Source organism: Neolamprologus brichardi, chromosome 5, assembly GCF_056152115.1.
Source record: "Neolamprologus brichardi isolate AB-2024 chromosome 5, ASM5615211v1, whole genome shotgun sequence".
In the NCBI taxonomy this organism is placed as follows: Eukaryota; Metazoa; Chordata; class Actinopteri; order Cichliformes; family Cichlidae; genus Neolamprologus; species Neolamprologus brichardi.
The window spans coordinates 20,213,998-20,231,914 of record NC_142108.1 but is presented as its reverse complement, the minus strand read 5'-3'; the positions used below and the strand labels follow the sequence as shown (position 1 = coordinate 20,231,914).

Here is a 17,917-nt window from a genome sequence, read left to right as displayed (position 1 = left end):
AATGTGTGTTTTTTATAACACGCATTGCAACGATAATAATACCTATTTGGCCTGGTGCTGTACTCTGCGAGAGCTGTCTCTCTGTTTACTCGAGCAGCAAATAAATGAGGTCATACATCTGAGAGCTCTGGAGTTTTATGGATACATATAGAGGAAGTTAGAGTCAAGAAAACAAGAAAAATGAGCCATGCTGTCATGTCTTTGTTTTTCATTACGTTTCCTGTTTCAGTGCAGGGCAAGTCTTAAAGTTGTGGGGTTGTGATTATAACCAATATTTCATGTCCACACATCACCCCTTCCCTCTTCTCTCGCTGTAGCAGCAAATTGGAAATCTGAGTTTAACAATAAGAAGTCTGACAGGACAATAGTCCTACTTTACGCTACCCGAGTGAATGACAGCAACTGGCCTTTTTTCAAAGTCATTCAAAGTATTGCATAGTACATTAAACTTTTTAAATTTGTTGCTGTGTTGGGTGGAGTTGTGATTTCATTTCCCGAAAACACTGTGTGTCACTGATTTTTCTCTTCAAGTGTATTTATTTCTCATATGCCAAGTGGGTTGTCCTAATGTGGGTCTGTGATGCATCGGCCAGGATCCATCATGAATTAGTACAGGATGGAGATCTGACAGATTATACTACTGTGACCACTGCAGACTGTTGCCAGGACTTTCAAACTGCATCTTCAGGTAGGTATTTTTCAAAAGAGGAATATTATTTTCTAAGTATTTATGAGACTAATGTCTAAACTTTAGGGTTTGTGAATGTTTTACATTATTACAAAGCCAGAATGCAATGAAGTGTCTGACCCCAGTACATTATGGTGTGCAGTACATAGTACTGTGTATCCAACAGTCACCTTCATGTGCCTGTTTCATTTATAATGTTTGGATTTTATGACACTCGAATTGCAACTTGACCTGCCGAGTGAGTAGACAGAGTGGTCAGGCTGTGCTGAGCTTTGCAGCGGTCACAATCTGCAGCAGGAGCAGGACAATCCTGTAGGAGCCACTCAGTTTATGCAATCCCTGTCCCAGTTTTGAGAAGGGCACTTTCTGTGCAGAGTGCTGTTCCAAGCAAGGACACTGTAAAAACCTACTTTAGTACAAGTGTTTGTGTGTGTGTGTGTGTGTGTGTGTGTGTGTGTGGGGGGGGGGGGGGGGGGGGGGGGGGGGGGGGGGTCATACATTTTTTAATTTACTTCTTAAGAAAAAAGGAGCATCTGTAAGTGTGAGGCCTCCTTTTGATTCATATCTAATAATCTCACAACAGGCAAAATTTGAGAAGTTGTGTCATAAATTCCCAAATTAGCAAATTTTGACTCAGAGACAGTTGGCAGGTTTAGAAGCTTTATTGCAGACATCATTTTAATTGTACTGAGCAGAGATATTTTGACAAGATAATTTTTCCAACCCACCTACTGAGACACGGGGAAATGAGTGTGATATAAGGAAACAACACACTGAGAGCAAAACTAGGAGAAGAGGTGAGTCAAAAAGGTAAGCAAGAACACATTGCGTAAAAAAAAATCTTGTCTAACTAGATCATTGTGTTGCCACTGAGTAGCTGTACAGCCTGGAAAGGAATCGGTGGAAGAATGGATCGTTAAATACACAGCAAGCTTGATGAGGAAATGGTTAGGTGTGCTTCATGAAGCTCAGTTGGCGTTTGACTGAGGGGACTGCCTAGAGCAGTCCCAGAGGAACAGCGGGCTGATACTGCCAAGACCATAACAAGCTATCTGTTTTTAGTAAATCTTTGATGGCTTGCTTTGACCTTCAGACTGGGCCTTCTAACTGTTACTGTCTCTTATCTTACATCCAGAAGTGACAACACTTTTGAGGTTGTAACACATAAACTTGGGTTTCCTCAGACTACAAGTTTGGCTGGAAGCTTGTTCATTTTTATAGGATAGGTCTTCCTTGATCTCACTCCCATTATTTTTGGCCATACTTTAAAATTCAAAGTGTGCATGTTGGAATGAATGTATGACCACATGTTTGACTTCATGCTTGAACATGTAGCACTTTGTAACGTTTTAAAGTGCTTTACAAATAATGTTAAACGACCCATCTCCATTATCCCAAAGTTAATATCCAAATTGAGGGTGTACTACTTAACCCTTTAAAGTCAAATGTTCATTTTTACTTTCTTTTTAAAAACAAATGTCAAATTACTGTAATTATTTCATGGTACAGTCTGTACAGAGTTAACGCTTATCTTGATGTAGGGTGAAAAAAAAGACAATTTTTGAAATTTGCCAAATTAAAGACGTTTTCAGGGGTAAACTGACACAACTGGTATTTGTGACAACCATTCTGTAGTGTCTGTAATGAAAAACAAAATATCACTAGTTCCCTTTGAAGAATTATATTTGACCAAGATAATACCTAACACATCAAAGGTAAGGTATGATCTATATGTTTATTATTATGTGTATTGTCATTTCATATGTATCAGTAAAAGTCTTGCAAATTACAGACAGTAGTCATTTTATAATGACTGTATATGCTACACTAGCATTAAAGCACTCATATGAGAAACATTTTTGGTTATCATCATATTGGAAAGGAAAAGTGGGAAGAAGCTACTACATAGTGCAGGATTTGTATTATAGCCTAGTTTCAGTATTCTGCATGTAGTATAAATGACAGACAATGCCATGTACAAGTCAAAACAATCAAACAGAAATTACTTCATTTGCAGGTCCACTCATGTAAAATTTCATAGCACAATGTAAAAGGGTTAAAAGCGTATTTGAACATATGGTGCTACTAATGTTCTTATCATAAATGCTTTTGCTGTAGTTCTAGCAGTTATTACCCTGTGTGACTATGGCAACGCTGGCAAGAGAGAGGTGTCCCTCACAGCAGCAATGTGATAGGCTAACACTTAGAGACAGCCTAGAAAAATGTGAAATTATACTCATTAGCTTTTTCACTGTATATTTTTTCGTTACTGCGTGCTGTGTCTGTTTGTATAAAATAGGCAATGTGTCCACTTTCGGTTGACCTTTCTAACAGAAGGCTGCCAGCAGAGTAAGGGCCCACATACCAGGTGGATGCAGCACTTGAAGGAGGGGCACCGTGTGTGTGTCTTGTGCCAGCCACCTGCTGGCACTGCCGGACGAAACACTTTGCTGGAGACGAAGACGAAAACAACACGGATAGGCTGAAGACAGTTTAAGTATTTTGCATGGAAACATCAAAGCTAATTGTCTGCTTTGTTTCACCAGGATGTGCTTGACAGTCAGCAACAATGAATTTAGATTTGAGTTGTTCAGAAAATATCAATAATCAAGTGAGATAGGTAAGGTATTCAAGCATACCTTACCTATCTCACTTGATTATTGAGTGTTTCGTGACCCTGGAACCTGTAAGTCCATCTCTGTATATAAGAGATGGACTTACAGGTTCCAGATAAAGCTATTATTGAGGTGCCCTAAACCTGCATTTCGTCTGGATGCAAAAGCTAATTTAGATTTCATAGAAATCTTTGGTAAAATGACCCTATTGCGTGCTTCAGGTATGACACGTCCATGATGAGTAAGCTCATTTCTAGTTTCAAATTTGACTGAATACAGCATGATAGTTAATCTCTAAACTAAGATCCAGTGTAGGGTCAAATTGATGAATGAAACCGAGTGTTCTTCTGGTCATGGCTACCTTCTGGTTGATGCAGCACAGAAACCAATCATTTTGATGTGAAGGAGAAAAATTTAAGTTCACTACACCAATGTGACCTTTCTGCCACTGCAGAGTTATCTTAAATACTCGTGATCTAATTTCTATTTGAGTCACACTGCACTAGTCCATATCTATTTTTATTTGGTCCATTTGTTGCTAGTGAACAACACTGCTGGTCCCAAAGCTGGATAAATGGGAGGGTTGCATCTGGTGTAAAAACAAATAAGGAGATCTGCTGTGGGGAATGAGGGGGCAGTTTACTAATGCCAAAAGTATTTTTAAAAAGTAATTAAAATACATTAACTAAAATTATGATTTAAGAACCCGGTAAATGTTTTCAAATCTTATTTAGGATCAGCCCTAATAACATAAAGACAAGACAATACAAATATTGGTATATTGCATAAAACATAATTTTAAAAAGTCTTCCAAAAACACAAATATTCCTTAATTTAACATACCAGTGAACATATTTACTGTAAACCTGGCTAACATTTATTGTGCATACAGGATCCTGTCCTTATTACCTGATGGAGCACATAGTTATACATGTATCTGAGCCAATACGTGTGCATCTGCTGATCTGCACGTCTGCATTTTGAGGGGTTCGGGGTTAGCTTAAGTGCAGCTGTACTGTAATGACACAGGGTTTTTTGTTTCTTTGTTTTGTTTTTCATCTCAGATTTCCGATTTGAAACTTATCGTTTCAGCCTAATTGGTTAACAGTGACCACTGCCACTAGATGGCAACATTGCTTATCACTTGAGTTTAAGGCAAAGACCTGTGACCACTAAATAATTTCTCCCTTCCCCCCCCTGCAGAAGGCAGTCTCTCCAGTGGCAGGCAGTGGGAAACCCTAGATGCAGGGGAGTGTGGAGATGTGTGGGGAGGCTGGAAGCTTGTTCCAGCTCAACAGTCAACAGCTTCCTCTTCATCTAACCTCGTCCTGCTTTCTTCTGATGGCCTGCATTCTGTACATACAATGATCACTTAGATTCCAATTCAGTTTCATTTACATAGCACCAAATTACAACAGTAGTTGCCTCAAGGCTCTTTATATTATAAGGTAAAGACCCTACAATCAAACGACCCCCTTTGAGCAAGCACTTGGCGACATTGGGAAGGAAAAACTCCCTTTTAACAGGAAGAAACCTTCAGCAGGCTCGGGGGGGAGGAGGGGGGGGGGCTGAGCCTGTATAAACACACAGTGAAAGAGTGAGTGAGTGAAGAAGAAGCACTCAGTGCATCATGGGAAGCCCCTAGCAGTCTACTGCAGCGTGACTAAAGGAGGATTCAGGGTCACCTGATCCACCCAGCCAGAATAATGGTTACTAAACCTGTTTATATGAATAGTGCTGATCAATGCACAACTGTAGCTTTCTCAAACAGCTTAGTATAATTTTCGATATGTCAGAAAACAACATTAGTTGAACTATTATGTGCTGGAAACAGTGAAATCAAAGCCAACAATTCTTAATCAAAATGTAAAGTGATCTGATTTATTTCATTTTTGATTCATTTAAGGGAAACGTTGCTTTTTATTAAGAAATAAAAATATCTTGGGACATTGAGACACTTTCTTTTAACATGTAAAGTACTGGCTCTGTGTGAATCACAACCAGTTACAACGCCAAAGTTACAACATGCACTGAACAATAGAACATTTATACAGAAACAACAGCATAGAAAGTCAACAGGTAAAAATGTTTTTCTCTTTTTGTTTTTGTTTTACAAAACAGACAGCCTCGGGACCTACAAACAACATTGTATAAGAGCTGGCTAAGGTCATTCAAATATCTTTTTTCAATTCCCTGGAATCAGTGTACTTTACAAAGACTGATGGCTTAGGCAAGGTTGGGGTCAATTCCACTGAGACCTTAAATTATAGGGAAAAAATAGTTTATGTTTGAATTTGTCCGTTTCTCATGCTTTAATACTGCTTTTTATTATAGCGCCACGTGTGATGTGTCTTGTGCACTACCTTGAATCGACCCCAACCCTGTAATACAGTGTTAGATTCAGAGACTGTGGAATTGGACTACTTGCTAAAGCAGTAGTTCTCACCAGGTTTTGGAAACTATCACGTCCTTGAAAAAGTCCTGTGGGGTTTGAAGAATAAATTAAAGAAATAAGAAAACAAAAGAACGGAAACTCCTTTAACCTCTTTTTTAAATTTAGCAGCTAGCTCAACAATTAAATTCTCTTTTAGATTTTAACTAAATGCGTAATACTGTACAGCTGGGAGTCATATGGGATGATTAGGAATTGTACTTATAAAAATCTTAGAGAACTTGTGCTCTTAATTTTAATTGGTTTCAATAAAGATGAGGTAAAAGAAGTCACTAGATTGTGTTGTCTTGATAAAGAGTCATGGTTTAGTCCTTTGGTTCACATCGGATTGCTCCACAGGGAACCTCGGTGAAATTAAAAGGTCTGCTATACTATTAGATTCAATTAATTTGAATGGCTCCCTTGAAAATTTAGTGGATTTAAGTGTCCAAATAAAATGAAATGAAGCTAAATGTAGAAATGAATGACACTTTTTTTAAAAACTATTATTATTATGGTGGTATTGTGTCACAGTATCACAGTCTAAATATGAAATCAAACATCATACTTGATATTTCTTTGCTCTCTCCTTTCTAAAAGCTTAATTATAAGAATGCTAGTGTCAGGATTTCAGTACTTGTCAGTGTGTGTGCACACATGGTTGTGCATTTGCGTAATATTTTTCCAAGATGAATCTCAGGTCTCTACACTAGTGCTTGCTGCCCATTCGTGATATATTGATTGTCATCATTGTTGAGAGATATTTTAGTGAAAAATGGTCCCTGACTACAATAATATAGAAAACCGAAATGATAGGACAGACGCTCACGTGGTGCTTAAGCAGGGGTTGTGTGAGCTCAATGCCCTTCATATTTCATATTTATCTCTTAATTCACCCTAAAATATTTGTCTGGCTTCTTTTTGTTTTTTCTTGACTCAAGTAACAAAATCAAAATGGACAGTAAGGGATAATCAGGTGAAATAAGTTGAACTGTATTTTTTCTTGTTGAAACTGAAGAAAATAAAATCTGTTTGACTAAATTTGTCATGAATTCCTTTGGGATTTAACCTGTGACTTCAACCTCAGGAAAATGTGAAGAATTACACACATTTATTGGACAGTATACATGTAGGAACGTAACCAAAGCAACATTACCAGAGACCATCTGGATCATTTTCAATACCCACAGTCAACTGTTGTGCAACAGGATATTTTCTTATAACAAAAATCTATTTAACAGCTGTTTGTGGGTAATTATTGTAATTTTTTAGCATTGTGGGGGATTTTTTTGTTTTTGTTTTTTTGGTACTTCAAATAAAGAAAGACATTAAATAAAAATAAATATCTACACACACAGGAAAAATGTAAAGGTGTAATACAACGTGAGTCAATGAGATGAAGCTATTATCAGTACAATTATCTGCTTAATTATACTAAACACGATTCATAAAATGCTCCTCCCGTATCTCTTTTCCCAGCTATAAATAAAGCTGCACTTCAAAAACATCAACTAAAAATAATCCTATTTTCTCACACAACTCTAATATTTTCTTTGTATTGCAATCTGCATTACTGCTGCATGTTACAGTCAGGACTGTAGATGGAATAGAGAGAAAACAAAAGGCAGGATTCCCCCAGCCTGCACATTCATATTGGAAACAGTTCATTCTTTTCCATTAAGCAGCAACCACACTGCCATAATGCCCCAGCTTTACAGCAGTCTCCCTTTCTCCCTCTCACACACACACATACACACAGTTCCCTCTGCTTCTCGCAGTCGTTGGTATTCCTTTCACACCTCAGCTCCTCTCACTATGGGAGAGCAATATGAAATGGTCCAACTCTGTGATTAAAACAGGAAGTGAAATCAGGATTTGTGATTAGACTCTAAACTACAACACTAAAACGATATGCGTCAATCAACTTAGGTTGGATAAATTCTGAAAAAATAGATTTATAATAGTGCAATGCTCTTATTTGCGTGCATCATTTGCCAGTATATTTGTGTCAGGAAAAGACTGAGAATGATTTTAAAGTTATTCTTTTTTCTTTTGACAGTATATTTTGTTGGCACTGAGGTTCTTTGCTCATCTTGTTAACATTTATGAAAGATGTGATGACAGAAGGCGTATTGTACCTACTCAAAGGACTTTTAAAGACGTTACAAAAACCTTGTACTTTTGCACTAGAAATTACATTTCAAGAGATTGTGGAAGGACTCTTGATACTGTAACTCAGCTTATGTTAATGGGTGGAAATCTTGTATATAAAAGATGGACTTAGCTTTAAAGTAAATCCCTTACATAAGTGCTGAAACATTTAATATTTCTGATGTCCAATGGTTGCAAAAGAGAAAGTCTTTCAGAAAGTTATTCCATTGCTCTCTTAGTTTAGGACCAGGGTAAATACTTTTCTGTTGAGTTTATGTTTGCAATCCCGTCTTCTAAGTCTTATTAATCATGTTTTTTTCTTTTTATAGGGAGCAGGTGAAAGAGAGCCTGGAGAGGTGGAGGTATGCGCTGGAGAGAAGAGGAATGACAATCAGTAGAAGCAAGACAAAATACATGTGTGTGAATGCGATGGAGACAGTGAATGTACAACGAGCAGAAGCAGTGAAGGTGGATGAGTTCAAATACCTGGCATCAACCATTCACAGCAATGGATGGTGAAGAAGAGAAGAGTGCAGGCAGGGTGAAGGTGAGTAACATGGGTGATTTGTGACAGCAAAATGTGAAAGGAAGTGTGGAAGCATTGGGAGTGACCAGGATGGACAGGTCAGGCAGGAGGAAAAAAGAAGACCACAGAGAAGATTCATAGATGTAGTAAAGAAGGACATGAGAAGAGTTGGCATGGCAGAAAAGAATGCTAGGGACAGGGTGATAATCCTGTGGTGGACTCTTGGTTGATTCTCGTGAAGGAGTCACTCTCATGACTCATCCAGTGACGTCACTACATGGCTAATCAGTGGCATGCAGTCTGTTGACGTCAGATTTTCAGCTCAACTCAGCTCACTTGGGAACGTACTAAAAATACTGGTGGACACCCCTCAGCCTCCCAGTAGATCCAGATATGGTATAAACTGGAATATCCTAGGTGGGGTCTGTCTGGAGTTATCACATTCATAAGATTTTCAGAAAACTTAATCTCTAAACTTGACCTTGACACCGAGGTCATGACATTCCAACTCGTCTGAGATTTTTGCTAGGTACACCTATGGTATGAATGTCAACATCGCCTCGTTTTGAGTGGTCGCATTCACAACTTGGGTGACCACACTGCTCGCCCGCCAGTGACAACAATACCATATCAGCCTTTTACGGTTGAAGGGTAAAAAGTACCTGATAACAGAAACCACTGAGTCGAGTCAAGCTAACTAGGTACTAGTGGAAAAGAGGCTAAAATGCTCCAGGCACCGGTGGCTGATTTCACATTGGCTAAGTCCATGTTTTATATACAATCTGGCGTGTAAAGTAGCACTTAATATATTTTTAAGATCACGAGGACCACTTCTGTTTTGCCTCTCTCACCATCTACAATCAGTATGAAGAGTGCAGCAATTCTTGTTAAGCGACTCGTCCTCGCTATACTATGTAGCAGTGTAATCACACAGGCGTACGGAGAGTTGTGTCTGCCAATCCAGGGGATAACAGAACATATATTAAAACTGAATTCATGAACATAAATAATAAAGTACAAAGTCCTTATATTATAATGTTAGATTTACACAGTACTCATGAATATGCACAGTGAGGAGTGGCTCAGCTAACATGCAACTACTGTCGCTTTATGGGTTCACGTGTCTCCGTGTGTGATTCGTAAATGTGTGTGAGCATATGTTACATGTAAGTCGACCTTCGCCACTCCAATTAACAAAACACTGCTTAGCTGTTACCAACATTTGAGGAAACAGCTATCACCATGGAAACTAAACGTATCTATGGTATCCTGAAAATTGTCTCCAGTACCTGGATGTATAGTTTGCCGGTGTGTGTGTGTGCACTCATGCATGAGTTTTATCAGTTCTGGCATTTGCACCCGATTAATGGTAAGCTGGATCTGGTTGCGGATGGTGCTGTTATATATATATTTTTTATCATTTAAGAAACAAAATAGGGGTTGGATAACTCCCCTGCTTTTGCTGTTTTATACACATATCGTTCATGCATTTGTGAACAATTTGGTTGCTTTTATGTTGGTCAAACGAAGGCTGATGCATGCTGAACAACTGCTCTAAACATCATGTCAGTAGGCTAGGAGGATTTCCTTATATATGTTTTTTTTTATTTAGAGATGATGGACAAGCAAATCATCATGTTATTTTATGTTATGAGACTGGGTACACGCATGCTTTCATAATGTGCATTTTATGCAGCAATCAGCATAATTCTTTCTTTTGTTAGCCCATGTCAAAAAGAAACCTCTTGGTCCAAAAAAAAAGATTCCGATGTGCTAGGAAATCTATCCGTCATTCGATCATTCACTCTCACCAAGACATGTTAACATGAGTTAGCAAAACACTGTTAACAGGAAAAGTGGTCATTATAATGCATGATGAGCTGGAGCAGCGTCTGTGCCAAAACACTGAACCTCATACGAGATAACTCTTCACATGTGATTATGACACAGCAGACCAGAAATGTACTTATTTCTAATAGGAACTTTCTCTTATCTATAGAAAAATAAATCAGGCTAGACAATCTTAAAAGTGTGTGTACATGAATTATCATTTGGCCATTCATTACTGTTCACTCTCTCTTGCTCTGTCTCTTATAGACACAGGCACACATATAAGCAGACATGCACACCCCTACGAATGTAAATGACTAAGGCCAGGTTTGGGAATGGAGGGCACAAGTAAGTAGCTTATAGGCTTCTAGGTCCTCTCCTGTATCTTCAAGACTACAAAATCAATCGGGACTTAGTTCTGGAAAGTGGCTGCGGGGATTTTTTAGAGATAACCCCCTGCAACTAAAACCATCATTTAGCTGGGTTTCGCACTTATAACTACAGCTTTATTTCTCTGATGACTCTACATCTCTGAACAGACCCATTGGCTACTTGGGATTGCTCTTTTGTTGTGTGTGTGGAATATCTCCTTATAGGAATGAGCTGAAGGAGGGGCAGTGACATTCTTCAATTAAGAAATGTTTTTCTCCCAGAGTATTCACTACACATGTTCACCCAAGGCTTATTGCCCAGTGGCATGCTCAGGTAATTTGTGAAATGTTTTAGCGAGACCGGTTGTCTCTCCTTCCTTTGTCTCTGGCTTGGAGTGTTTTAGCCTCTAAGGTGTCTGTACCAAAAACACTCTGTCCCAAACTTGCTGTTATTTTTTGCTTCACTTGCACCTCAGAGGCCTTTATCCAAAGTATTTTGACGTCCCCTCTCAGCCTTTGGTCTACGTGCCATCTCTGGTCCTATGTGATTTTCATGAGCTAGCCCACGAATCCCTTCTAGCGGGAACAGACAATTCTGACCCAGCATTTTCTGGGCTGCTTCTAAATGGTTAGTGCCCCTCTGGTAATTTATATTAATGCTGCGTTTCGGGCTTGCATCAGCCAGGAGACGCTCAGAGGGACTGGTGTCAGACATGTCACGGAGGTGCTCATCATCGTCTGTATCGGCATCAATGTACTTGCTGATGGAGGAGTCATGGAAGGTGAAGACAGTTGGGGCCAGGGGAGTGCCTTCTGGAGACTTTGGTGGGGTCCTGCTGCTGGCAGTAGTGTACACAGAGGTTTCAGGGCTTAACAGAGAGTGGTCTGACACAACTGAGCTGTCTGAAAGTGGGGAAAGTCCTGATTCCCCGTCGCTGCGGCAGCCTCCTTTGGGAATAAGGCTTTTTGACGAGATTCCAGAAAAGAAAAATTTCCTTGTGCTGTCCGTCTTTGTGACAGACACAGGGGTCAGCATGGGCTCACGGTCCCCTGTTGTTTGCTGGCCAGTTTTTGTATTGGTGTGCTGGGACAATGCTGTCGCTGGACTGTATGAGAAGCGGTTGCTTTCCTGAAGACCAAGATCTATTGCAGGACTGTGGGAGAAGCGTGGATTCTCCTGGAAGTCTGTTGCACAACTAATGTAGCTGTCAATGCTGGATAAGCTTTTCATGTCTCCAACTCCATCCCTGTTTCCAAGGGCTTGTTGACCATGGTCATGTATAGCCCCCAGCTCTATCTCATCCCTCTGTTTACCAACTCTGGAGGCCCTTTCTTTAGCATTGAGGTTGGGTTGTGACTGTGTCTTTGCCATCTGGTTGTACATCTCTTCTAGTTTCTGAACATTTAACCTCTGGGGACTGGTGACTTGGGCCTTGCTGGGAGAACCTAACTCCTGGGCATTGAAAGAACGGTTTGAGCTTGTCTCTGATGCAGCCCTCTTGGGAGTCCATTTCCAGCGGCTGGGTGAGAGGTGGTTGTCATGAGGCCTCTCGCTCTTCTCCACCACCACATCCATCAGCTCTGCACTACGTGCAAATGCTTCTTTCAAGTTCATTGAGACAATGCTGCCATTTCTCTTTGCCCTTTCTAAGGCTTCTCTTCTTTTAAGGGCCTTTTCTTGCCTCTTCTGTTCCTTATAGAATTCAGAAAAGTTATTTACAATAATAGGAATAGGTAGAGCGATCACAAGTACTCCAGCTATGCAGCATAACCCCCCGACAATCTTTCCCAAGAGAGTTTTGGGGTAGATGTCACCATAGCCCACTGTGGTCATAGTAATTGTAGCCCACCAGAAAGAAGCTGGAATGCTTTTAAACTTTGTATCCTCTTCATCCTTCTCAGCAAAAAATACCAGACTGGAGAAAATCATGATACCCATGGCAAGGAAAAGAATAAGTAGGCCCAACTCATTGTAACTCCTCCTGAGGGTGAAACCCAGAGACTGAAGACCTGTAGAGTGACGAGCCAGTTTCAAGATACGTAGAATACGCATGATCCTAAAAATCTGAACCACACGCCGAACATTTTGAAACTGTAATACACTCTTGTTGGATTCTGTCAGGAAAATGGTGACGTAGTAGGGCAGGATGGCCAACAAGTCAATAACATTTAGAGGACCCTTAAAGAACTTCCATTTATTCGGGGAGGAGAGGAAACGGAGCAGGTATTCCATGGTAAACCAGGCAATGCAGACAGCCTCCACGTGGGCAAGTTGAGGGTTGTCTGTGGATTGGCCAAACTCATCTGTATCCTGTAGCTCTGGTAGGGTGTTCAGAGACAGGGCAATGGTGGAAAGCACAATGAAGAGGATGGAGATGATGGCGAGTATCTGAAAGACAAAATTAGTCAATATGAGATTTTATGCATCAGAGAATGGCTTACAGTAATTAAAACTTTGGTCACTTGAGAGGTTTTGTTGCAGACTTTGAAGACACTCAGCGAGCTCAAGATGTTGGGAACAGCAAACCTGCTAAAAACCTTGAAAACTGCACTCAGGTGTATTTAGAAGAAGTGGTACTATTTTAAAGACAAAACAAATTTGGTATAATTTATCTTTTTCTATTTACAGCTTTGTGTACGATGTTGCATGAAAAACATTCTTTCGCCTTAATGACTTAAACTTGAAGTTGAAAGCTGCATTAAGTGGAAACTATGAAATTGAAATCATCGTCAAGTGTGCACTTGAGCATACTTTTATTACTTGATCACACAATTAAGCTATATGCAAGTGATTAAACTATAACAGTTTAAATAAACCTTCTATAAATGCTTGACTGACAGTGTGACTGCCTGAGAGCTAATGGATTAGACAAACTTGGACCACTTATTTATTCATAACTCACTTATCAGGCTGATCCACATGAGTGAGTGTGCTTGAGTGGACAATTATGTTTAGCACCAATCAACAAAAACAAAAGTATCACAGCAACACATATCAGACTCACTGAATACTTTTCTAAAACATAAAACTGGGAACTGGGTAAAACAGTAAATGCTTATTTTTGGTGTAGTTTTTTTTTAATGATATTTTATGACATTTTCCAAACTGGAGGTTGGACAGAGCCCTCGAGAGCTCAAATGGGCTCTTGAGCACTTACCCCTGTGCTGAAATTGTCATGTTAAGATAATTAAGATGAGCCCACCATTATCACAGAGTGCTGAACCTACTTGCTAGCCACGAAATCAGTGACTAATTGAAAGGCTTCGGTGCTCTCTATTTAAGAGTAGGATAAGGGTAAAACATAATCCACATGTAGTTTTACACTGTTTTCTCCCATTATGGTCTCTCTAGAATTACTGAGGAGAGACCTCTCACTCGCCGTCACTTGACACCACCATGTAATGAAAATGAACCTGCAATAACCACATAGGAGCAGAATGTCCCCAGAATCTACTGCACTTGATGATGCTGATGATTCACTTTACGCAGTACACAGAACTGGGAAGTCTGTCAAAAAACAGCACCCTGACACACACGCTACCCCACCCACTCTCCACCAATCATGCTAACAAGCACGTACGTGGTGGCAGACTACACCTCTCTGAGCACTGACAGCACCCCCATCAACCAGGATTCATTGTGTAAACAAAAAAATGGTTGCGTTTGCTTTGAAGTATGTTATTCTTGAGTTTGTTTGATCTGAGTAAGTGACTGCGTAATGTTGTATGAAAAATACTTGAGAAAATGTTGCAGTGCCATCCAGCATGCGATATACCATCAAGTCCAGCTCACACACAAAAAAAATAGCTAGAATGATTTTACATTTAACTTTGTAGAAGACAAAAAACTTAGTTATGCCTCATATTAAAGGTTAGTTTACAAAAATCACTTGAATGAAATCTTGATGTTTGATTTGATTTAGTATGACACTTTAAAATTTTAGTCCTCGAGCTGTCATGTGGAACAGTAGCTCCCGAAATGGTCTAATAAGGAACACTGTGCCGAAAAATAGTATCGGGGTTAGATAAACAAAGACAGATGGACCATGATGTAAATAAAGCAAAGAGTTTTTCTCTTTTTTACCTCATTTCCTACCAAGTTAGACAGATGTCTAAATTTATCTGTTGCACAAAGAACTTATGTTGCTAACTAGACTAAAAAGAAAAACTTTTAATAATAATAGTAATACAATTTATTTAAAAGCGCCTTTCAAAACACCCAAGGACACTGTACAGAGCAAAAAAGACAAGCATAAAAACTGGAAATAAACACATTAATAAAAGAAGGTTTAAGAGCATATGAGTTCAATGAGTTCTGGGCAAATTATACTTTTTAAAGAAGAAAAACAGCTGAGTTCACTATTTGTTGTTCTTTTCTCTGGCTGAAAAATACTTGTCCTCAACACCTGACCATTACAAGGATGTTTTAACTGGAAAATTTAGCAGCACAGAATTTCAATATTTTTTTTAAATGTTAGGAAAAAAATGATAGTAACAGTAGATAGTGTAAATAGCATTCGAAACTTCCTGTTGCCTTAAATCTCCTTTAATGCAGTCAAACAAAAATGGCAGATCACATATTGACCATTGATTCAACAGTGTTTAGTCTGATTAGGGTTGTCACCAGAACTGATACTTATAGTACCATTTGATACACACAGTGGCCGTTGTTTTGGGGTTTTCAATAATGTATCAGCATAAAAAACCTAAAAGATTTGTCAAAAATTATAATCTACTACCAATGGATTCTAAAAATTACTGTCAGATTAGAAACTCTTTTGCAACAGTGTCATCTTCACTTCCTTCAGCGCACACACATTTACACACAGACAGGCGGACACACCACCCCTCCCCTCACTAGCAGCTGAACACATGAAGAGCAGCAGAACAAACTTGATGAACACGGACACTTTAGCCTTTATGGAACATTTTGTGAGGTCAGTAAAACTCCTGTTTCAACAAAATTTAAGTATTAATTACCATAAGCATTAACTTGGCCAGTGCACACATTGACATAGCCATTTAGCTATAATCAGTTATCTACATTAGCTGTTTGTTTAGTTATTGTCACAAGATAGTGGCTAACAGCTATGGCTAATTCTAAAATGATAACATTAATATGCCCATTTGTATGACGATAACACGATTATTTGTGTGACATTTTTCTCTTAAGGGCAAACAGTGAAGCCGAGGAAACTATACCATAACGGCAGCAGCATAGCTTACCAGCTGATCTGTAACAGAGCTATGGTGTCAAGTGAGAGGCACAGGAAATAAAACAGGACTGTAGATAAATATATTTGCATATATTCCTTTTATTTTTGTCCTTCTCCCCCCTAGTGGTCTTGAAAATGTTATTGAACATTGCATATTTTCCTGATATCGAGTTTGTGGCTTTCTGTTCTGACTGGTCTAGGCTCTTCTCTACTTTTTCCATTCTTTGAAAAATTTTTGTTAAAGGGAACTCTAGTCAGTTGGATGGCTATAATTACAAGACTAGGAAACATTTACAGCCAGAAGATTAATACTCGCTTAATCACTTTCTTTTTTGAACCAGACCTCAACTAACTACAGTGCAGACAAACAAACACCTAAAGAAAAACCGTGAAAAAAGCAACTTGTCTTTTGGCTTTAGTATGGACCGGGGATGTCAACAGCCTTCAGCCTGAGTTAGTAAGGTTTAGAAGAAGGTGGCTAATGCTTTAGTTTTTGGTGCAACAAGCTAAATGGGTGCATGTAAAAGAAACTTGGCCTTCCGCAGAAGATAACCTATTTTGAACCAGAAGCAGAAAGACCTGGATTATGTGAAAGTGTCTAACAAGGTATTTGCAACTCAGTACATATATAATTGCTGGTGGTAAGCTAGTTTTAGAAGCTGCAAATAGACTGTCCAAAATAAAATTCAAACGGAGATCTAATTACAGAGGCTATTTTTTACAGATATAAATAAATATGCTTTGAAATTTTGGCTCACACTTTGGTTGCCTAAGGCAAAACACTTTGAAAACCACTGACTTAGAATATGTGTAAAATATACTATATACTGTTATAAAAAAGTCAGACACTGACTATCCCTGTGTGCGTTTCAGTGATAACAGCTTAAAAAAACTCTCCAGCTTTCCTTTATAATTGGGAATAAAGGGAACAAATCCAGCGGGTCTCCCGTGATCTTAATGCTGAGGTAAAAGAGAGGGGCTCCTGTTCCTGTCTGACTTGAGTGAGGATGAATCACAGAGTCAACATAATCCACTGGTGTATATTTTGTGTATTTATCATAAACTAATATACTGTATGCTGCTTTTTTTTTTTAGTTTACAGTGACTGATACAAAATGTCACATACTATATACAGTACTGTGCAGAGGTCTTCAGCCAACCCTCATTTCTTTATATTTTGCTTCCAAGGAGCCAGACCATCCATCCATGGTGTGGAGCCTATCCCAGCTGCCACAGGGCAAGAGGTGGGGTAACTCAGACAGACATCCTTTTGCACCTATGGACAGTTTAGAATCACCAAGTAACCCGACCCCACTAACTGGGTGTTTTTGGAATGTGGGTGGAAGCTGGAGTGCCTGTGAGAACACAAACAATGACCCACACAAACATGGGGAGACCATGAAAACTCCAGCTCCTTTACCCTGGTAACCTGCAAGCTAGTTTGCAGCTGACATGCTTCCTCCAAAATATTCCTAGGCCCGATAACTTAAACCAAGCAGTTGGTAATAAATAATCTGCTGGCTATAATCATAAATCAAAGACTCGTCAAACAGAAAATATGCAAAAAAAAAAAAAAAAAAGGTTCCAAAACACACTGCCATTGCAATAAAAAATATGATATATATAAATATATGATATAATAAATTGCTCAACCAATTTCCTACTTTCCTGGCAAAATATGAAAAATTAAGGTGTGGCTCAGGACTTTTGCACAGGACTGTATCACATACTGTTTACGGATGACTTACATCTTTGTCTATTACTATAATAAATGATTTGAGCCTTCAAGATGAATGCAATGTTACATCTGATTCCTTTAGTTCCTTACTTCATGAACTTCAGTCCGCATTTGTTATATTAACCCTAAATGACTCCAGCTCCAAACAGCACAACTTGGAGGATGAGTAGGAGGCTGCAGCTAGAACACTGAGCCTGTTTTGGCAATAGCCCACACAAAAGAGGTTAGGATGTTATATGATGAAATCAATCATAGGATAGTTAAAATACTCCAAAAATGAGTGCAGTGTTGGACCAAAATGCCGCATAGGGGGTGAGATATATTATTCAGTCCAGCAGTTTAACATAGCTA

At 39.1% G+C, this 17,917-nt stretch overlaps 1 protein-coding gene across 2 annotated transcripts in view; it reads right to left on the bottom strand.

Moving 5' to 3' along the window:
- Window positions 1-4,880: 4,880 nt before the first annotated feature.
- The window catches only part of kcnb1 (potassium voltage-gated channel, Shab-related subfamily, member 1), a 38,872-nt gene continuing 25,835 nt past the window's right edge, over window positions 4,881-17,917 (bottom strand). For both annotated transcript variants that reach the window (XM_006783120.3, XM_006783119.3), the window contains exon 3: window positions 4,881-13,001. In XM_006783120.3, coding sequence (XP_006783183.2) covers window positions 11,085-13,001 — 1,917 coding nt within the window. In that variant the 3' untranslated portion in view covers window positions 4,881-11,084. The remainder of the gene's footprint in view (window positions 13,002-17,917) is intronic.